Source organism: Helianthus annuus, unplaced genomic scaffold (genome assembly GCF_002127325.2).
Source record: "Helianthus annuus cultivar XRQ/B unplaced genomic scaffold, HanXRQr2.0-SUNRISE HanXRQChr00c001, whole genome shotgun sequence".
NCBI lineage: Eukaryota > Viridiplantae > Streptophyta > Magnoliopsida > Asterales > Asteraceae > Helianthus > Helianthus annuus.
Genome location: NW_023395517.1, coordinates 1031935 through 1038728, shown reverse-complemented (window position 1 = coordinate 1038728; position 6794 = coordinate 1031935). Strand labels below are relative to the sequence as shown.

At 37.4% G+C, this 6794-nt stretch overlaps 1 protein-coding gene across 1 annotated transcript; it reads right to left on the bottom strand.

The window, feature by feature from the left end:
- Positions 1-200: 200 nt before the first annotated feature.
- LOC118489688 (probable serine/threonine-protein kinase PBL28) lies at positions 201-932 on the bottom strand. The gene has a single exon (XM_035987217.1). It carries the CDS (start codon positions 930-932, stop codon positions 201-203), a length of 732 nt encoding a protein of 243 aa, XP_035843110.1.
- Positions 933-6794: the final 5862 nt, after the last annotated feature.

The following is a 6794-nucleotide window of genomic DNA, read 5'->3' as shown; positions in this document are numbered from 1 at the left end:
TCCTTTATTTTAACAAAGTATGCACATGCAATAGCATTACTATAGGTCATGGCTTTTGATCTTTGAAAGATTTTGTGTTTAAGTGGAAGGGTTCTTCTTTCAATTGTGTCTTCACTTGGATATTTTCAAGATCTTTTCAATATAAGAAATTAGCAAAAATTTTGTAGCATTTTATATGTGTAATATGTATTCCTTGTGCATTAAGCTAATATGAACCCTATGGTTATATACACACATAAAGAAGGCAAGCTTACTTGAAAGATGAATGCTTTCTCAAGTTCATTGAGAACAACTGTCATAGTTGGGCGTTGATCTTTAGTCTTTGCCACACATTGGTTTGCAACTTCTAGAAATGTGTGCAAAGAATCCTTGTTGGCTCCTCTATTTGAAATATAACTCATTTTACGGGTTTCTTCCTTTAGTATAGGATCTATCGTCTCCTTTATTGTTCCATTGCAAAAGTTTCCTCTTGCAACATGAACAAGCCCTTCCTCACTCTTCTTAAGGAAAATTTGGTCATCAGCATACTTTCCACATAGAATTTCAAGCAAAACTACTCCAAAGCTATACACATCCGACTCTCTGTTTAGCTTACCGGTCTTCACATATTCTGGATCTAAATAGTACTTTGACTTAAATCTTGCCCTTTCACACATAGCTTCGTCTTTTTGATTTGGAGGTAGGAATACGGCGAACTCAAAGTCTTCAATCTTTGCCACCCAATTCTCATCTATCCCAAATTTGTGGCTCTTTATATTACCGTGTATTATCATTTTTTTGTCTTCCATCTCATTGTGGAGATAAATCAGTGCCTGTGCAATATCAATGCAGATTTTCAAACGTTTTTCCCAAGTTAATATATACATGTCATTGACATTTCCCAAATAATCCGAAAGGTTACGATTAAAAAATTTCTCGGTGACAAGTACCATCTCGAAACCTTCAACACAAAATCCTATTAGAGTGACTATGTTGTGATGCTTAATACTAGTAAGCACTTCAAGTTCTGTAAAAAATAGTTCTTCTCCGAGCTCTTCATCTTTAGAAAGGAAGCGCTTTATAACTACAAGGGTCTGTCTATTGGATTGTTTACTTTTACTCTTCCTTTCTACAAAGGAAGGGTTTTCTTTATTAAAATGGTTGAGCTCTGCTTCGTACCAAGTATGCCACTTGCTAGTACTAGTTTTGTATGCGTTTGAAAAATTATGGGTGGCTAACTTTATATCATTGAGCCGAATCTTCAAGTGTTCCAAATTATTTCCCTACAAACATGTGATAAAGGGGAAATGAGAATTACAAATTATGAAATTATATACTTGTTAGAAACACGAGAACAATAAAACGAAAATATATTTTCCCTTTACATTTCAAACTAACGCCATATCAGGCTTGTTTTTTCCGTAGATATATTTTGCTCCAAGGTTTTATTTTCGGTTAAGTTTGTTTTCTACTTTTAATCACTTTTTTAATAATAAAACGAAAATATACTAAATAAAAGTAAATGCATTCTTATAAAAACTTTTTAAAGGGTCTGTTTGGTATGAGATAATGGAATGAACTAGGTAATAGAATGGATCATTATCATTGCTGTTGGTTATCATGTGAAAATTGAATGGAATCATTATTCTATGTTGTTTGGTAGGCAAGAAAAGACAAGAAATACAATCAGTGGTGAGCAGCCATGGTGGTTGTGGGCGGCGGCGACGGGTGAGGGGTGGTGGTAGCGGGGTGGGGTGAGGGTTGGTGGTAGTGGGGGTGGGGTGGTGGTGGTGAGTGGTGGCGTGGGTGGTCGTGTGTGTGGCAGTGGCAGCTGCGGCGGGTGGTGGCAGTTTTGTGCTGTGTGGCGACATGTGTGGTGGTGGGGTGGCCACTAGACACCAATTTGAGATGTTTGGAAAATTGATGATTCCATTCCATTGACCAACTAAACACCAATTTTTGTTTTCAATCCCAGACAATGGTCAATTCCATTCAACCATTCATTCCTACATACTAAACACTACCTATGTTCTTGACTGCCCATTCTCTATACATAAACACTCACTCTTTGGGGTTGTTTCATTTCGGTATCTTTGTAAATAACTTTTTGTTACATTTCCCCTAGGCTAGGGCTTCTAAACGAACCCAACATCTAGTGAACTTTTTGTGAATTGTTTGACGGGAAGTTCGTTTGTGTTCATTTATTGAACATACATAAACAAATGTTTTTTTTTGTTCGTTTAGTTAAACAAAGAAGCATGAACACACGTCCAATTCGTTCATTTATGTTGTGACCATTCGTTTATGCCTGCTCACTCATGCTCGTGTATGTTCGTTTGTTTACGTTCACTTATGTTTGTCGATTAGGTTCGTTTAAGTTCGTTCTCGTTTATATATATTCATTTAAATTAATTAGGTCTGTTTCAATTTAGTTTAGTTTTATGAATTTAAAATATCACCTCTTACAATTTAGTCTAGTTTTAATAACTTTTTAGCCAAACGTATTGATGCTCACGTTTATTTTTATTTGGGGTCCACTCGGTTATATTCGTTCATCTATGTTTAATTATTATTACTATTATATATTTTAAAATTAATATTACAAATCAAATGAATAGTAGTTTTATTATGTTATAATAATACTAGTATTAACACCCCGCGTCTGCAGCGGTTGTCATAAAACTGTGTTAAGTAGCAGCAATACTATACCATTGTCAACGACCACCAACACCCAAAAAAGCTCATAAAAACAAATAAATAAAAACGGGGAAAAATAACGCCAGAGCGAAAAACAGACGTAAAATCTTTGAATCACGCACGTTCGTTACTGTTACTGAGAAATTAAACCGAAACGTAAAACATAGAAAAATAACTAGGTCCATCTAGGACCCGCGTGTTGGACGAACTTGTCAAACGCAAAAAATAGATGTGACGTGACAGGTCAGTCAAACGGGAAAAAATATACGAAAAAATGTTGAAACCCACATGCACGTTGCAGTGCGTTAACTCACAAAATTTAGAAAGAAACGAAAAATTTGGGAAAAATAAAAAGTATGGTGGACCAAAATTGAAAACAAAAGAGAGTTGGGATTAAATTGCAAAAGATGAAAAACATTAGGTTAAAAGTAAAAAAAAAAACAAAGGCTCTAAATTGCAAAATTGAAGTTATTTATTAATTTTAGATAAAGAAAAGGATAAAAATAAGTGTTATCTATATATTGATTATTAATTAATATTAATATTAATATTAAAAGAACTTATTAAACGAATATAAATAAATTTTATGAGGTTGAAAGAGAAAAATGCCATGTGACATTATTTGGAGTCTTTATTATAAGTTAGATATTAATATAATAACAGTTATTAGTTATATTATATTATAATAATATAGTAATATAATACTAATTATTATTATTTTCTTTACTTTCTCGGTTGAATAAGCTTGGTGTCAACCAATACTGGTATTGAAAATACAAGTACGGTTCGGTTTCTTATCGGTGCATAAAGGTAAAAATCGACACCAGCCTAGCCTGATACAGAAAACGCCAAAAGTCGGTATCGGATTGAGTTTGAAAATCTTTTAGCTTGGGAAACTCGGTACTGCTACACGGTACCATTTGCTCATCACTGATCACGGGTGCCATACAAACAACGGTATCGTACAACTTTTTCTTGTTGATTTTTTTCAACTTTTAATGATTTCTTTTCTTAGTTTCAGGGGTAGGGATGAGCTCGGTGGCAACCGATAGCGAAAATACCGGTTACGGTACCGGCATATGAAGGTAAAAATCGGTAGCGAACTGGTACTAGGAACGCTAAAAGTCGGTACCGAATTTGTACTTAGGAACCTTCGGTTTGGGAAATTCGGTACCGGTACCGAATATGATTTGCTCATCTCTGACCATGGCTTTCATACAAACAACATCATTAACATACAACTTTTTTGGTTGATTTTCTTTCAATTATTTTTTTACTGTTTTTTACGTTTTCTTTTTATTCTTGCTAGTGGTTCCGCGTGCAACGCACTCGTAGTGATTTCAAAACACATGTAAACACAGACTAAATAACAAAAGAAGTTCGCCGCAACGCGACTAGGGTGATAAACCTAGTTATGATTATTCCTTACATTCGTGAATCGTTCGTTTATACTTTTCACAAACGACCACGACCATGAACACGCTCATTTATTTAATTAATGAACACAAACAAGAAAATTCTCTTCGTCTCATTTTCCGTATTTTTCGTTGGTTTGGTCGACGATAATAAACCAATACGAGCAAGCCTCATTCACGTTCGTTCAGCTCGTTTACAAGCCTACCCTAGGCTGCCACCGTATTCCTTAATTTTTTCCTTACACCACTACAGCTTCCTTCACATTCCCTTTTCTTTTACGTTTTCTTGCACCAAGGATATTGCTTAGTGCTTAACAATTACGATTGGTTGTTAGGGAATTCAGACTGTTTCTAGAAAGTCACCGTTGTTCTTCCTAAAATACCGACTACCGGTCACTGTTAGAATAAAAAAATAAAAAGGATCAGAATCAAGTTCACCATCTCCTCAATGGCTGGTAACAACGAATCCAGCAATCAAAACAATGACCTTTCAATCCAGTTAGCTAATCTCCTCAATGGGATCTAGTCCCAAAACCGAAATTCCAAACATAATCTTTCAGACAGTTTGAAGATTAGTCTCAAGCTTAACAATCAGAATTACGCGCTATGGGCTTGGATGATTTGAGTGGCTGCCACTCGGTGAAAAATTGAAACAACTACTTGGCCATATGTGAGGAACTCCAGCACCACCCAAACCGATTGATGTCGGGTTCAAGCAATGGGAACAAGCCGACCTTGTAGTATTTTCGTGGTTAATACAAAACATCTAGCCCAATATTGCAAGTAACTTGACTGAGTTTCCCACCGCTAAATCTCTGTGGGATGTACTGGTGACCACATACAGTAGTGGTAAAGATAAACTCTAAACATTCGACTTACATGTTAAGGCGAATGGAATTAAGTAAAACGGGATTCCACTCGAAGAAATTTGGATTATAATGCAAGGAATTTAGGGAGAGATAGATCCAAGACATCCGAACCCCATGACCTCACCAGTTGACATTGCCACATACAACAAACTTCCAACCGAACAGAAGTTATTCAGTTCCTAAATGCGATTGATCAACAGTATGATACAATAAAAAGGGAGATCCTTCGAATGGAACCTCTACCATCAGCCAAGAGGCGTATGCGGCTCCGAATATCAAAAAATAATAAATAATAAAAATTATAAAAAAAAATTGGATATTCGGATATCCGATATTTCGGATACGGATTCGGATATTGAAATCTGGTATCCGAAAATTTCGGATATCCGGTTTTGAACACCCCTAGTGGCGATGACCCATTAGCATAAGGAAATGGCACATAACATTCCTTCCCGCTCAAAATAGTCCTTGTCCTCAAGGATGAAGTCGGATCATTAGCGGGTCATCACGGTGGCCACCACTTGGTTCCTCCGTTTCTGTTTGGAGAAGTATTAGCAAGACGCCACAGTGGGCACCACTCTTTGATAGCCATGATGATGTCAACAAGGAATGATTTGGTGATATTTTATTTGTATTATAATTTAGCTTACGGCTATTAAAATTACCATTAGTTGAGTGTACAATATTGACTTTTGCATTTGAAGTGACCATGGGTTTCATTGATCCAGTGTTCCCATTTACGGCCCATACAACCTCTTTGACTAGCCTTGAATCAGGAAGATGGGAAATGGTCTTAGCACTTCCCATTTTCATCTCCTTCGCTAGTTTTACAATAGTGAATAGCCTCTGCCGGTTGCTCAACGAAGGTGTTTAGCCGATTAGGTTGAGTTCCTGTAGGAACCAAAACTGGTGTGGACACTTCATATGATGGCGTTTCTTTTGGGGTTGGCGCCGGTGAAAAACGGGTGGGTGACGGTTCTTGTTTTGAAGTTGGTGACCGTATAGAAACAGGTACAGATTTAGGAACCGGTACGGGAGTAGTTGTTGAGGCGGATGATGCTTGTTTTGGTGGTGGTGTTGTGGTGGAAACCGGTGGTGGGATGGGAGCGGTAACTGGTGATGGAGATGTAGGGGTGTGGTAGGCTTCAAACACGGTTTGGGTCGATCGAAGCTCTGCGAACACGGTTTCAAAGCAGGACTCGAGTCTCACAAAGGATTCCCTCCATTGACAGAACTCGGGTTTGGATAGTTTTTGAGCAGCCATAGGTCCGAAGGGGATCACGGGGGCTCTAATACCAATTGTTATGATCCGAGTCGTTAACCAATTAATCCAAAGAAGATAGATAGAATCTTGATAGAATGTGAGATTTAAGAGACTGAAATAATCATTTTTCATTCATAAATTCCAACTCCATTTAAAAGGATTACATGTAACTAGAAAACCCTTAAATCTCGAAACCTGCTAAAACACGTACACATGGGTAACTACCCATATTTGACCAAGCACTACAATTAGGAAACTTAAGACTCAAAACAACCATATACGTGAATGAAGGGAATTAGGAAATAACAAATACATAACTAAAGGTAATAACAAACGTCACATGCCATGATGTAGACGTGTGCATGTTGCTCCAAGGTTAGCCATGTATCAATCCACCCCACTCGAACTCGCCTTGATCACAAGGCGAAAATCCGAATATGACTTGGTGGAAACCATGGCAGATGCCACTCGACTCGTACGGTAGCATTCGGAGACGTTTCATCAAGCGTCATGGTGGGCGCCATTCGCGAGTGCGCTCTTTGATGACACACATGAGATTCATACCATAAA

Bases quoted from the DNA above. Each gene is read 5' to 3' on its own strand.
- LOC118489688 (XM_035987217.1), bottom strand. From the start codon at position 932: ATGGTACTTGTCACCGAGAAATTTTTTAATCGTAACCTTTCGGATTAT.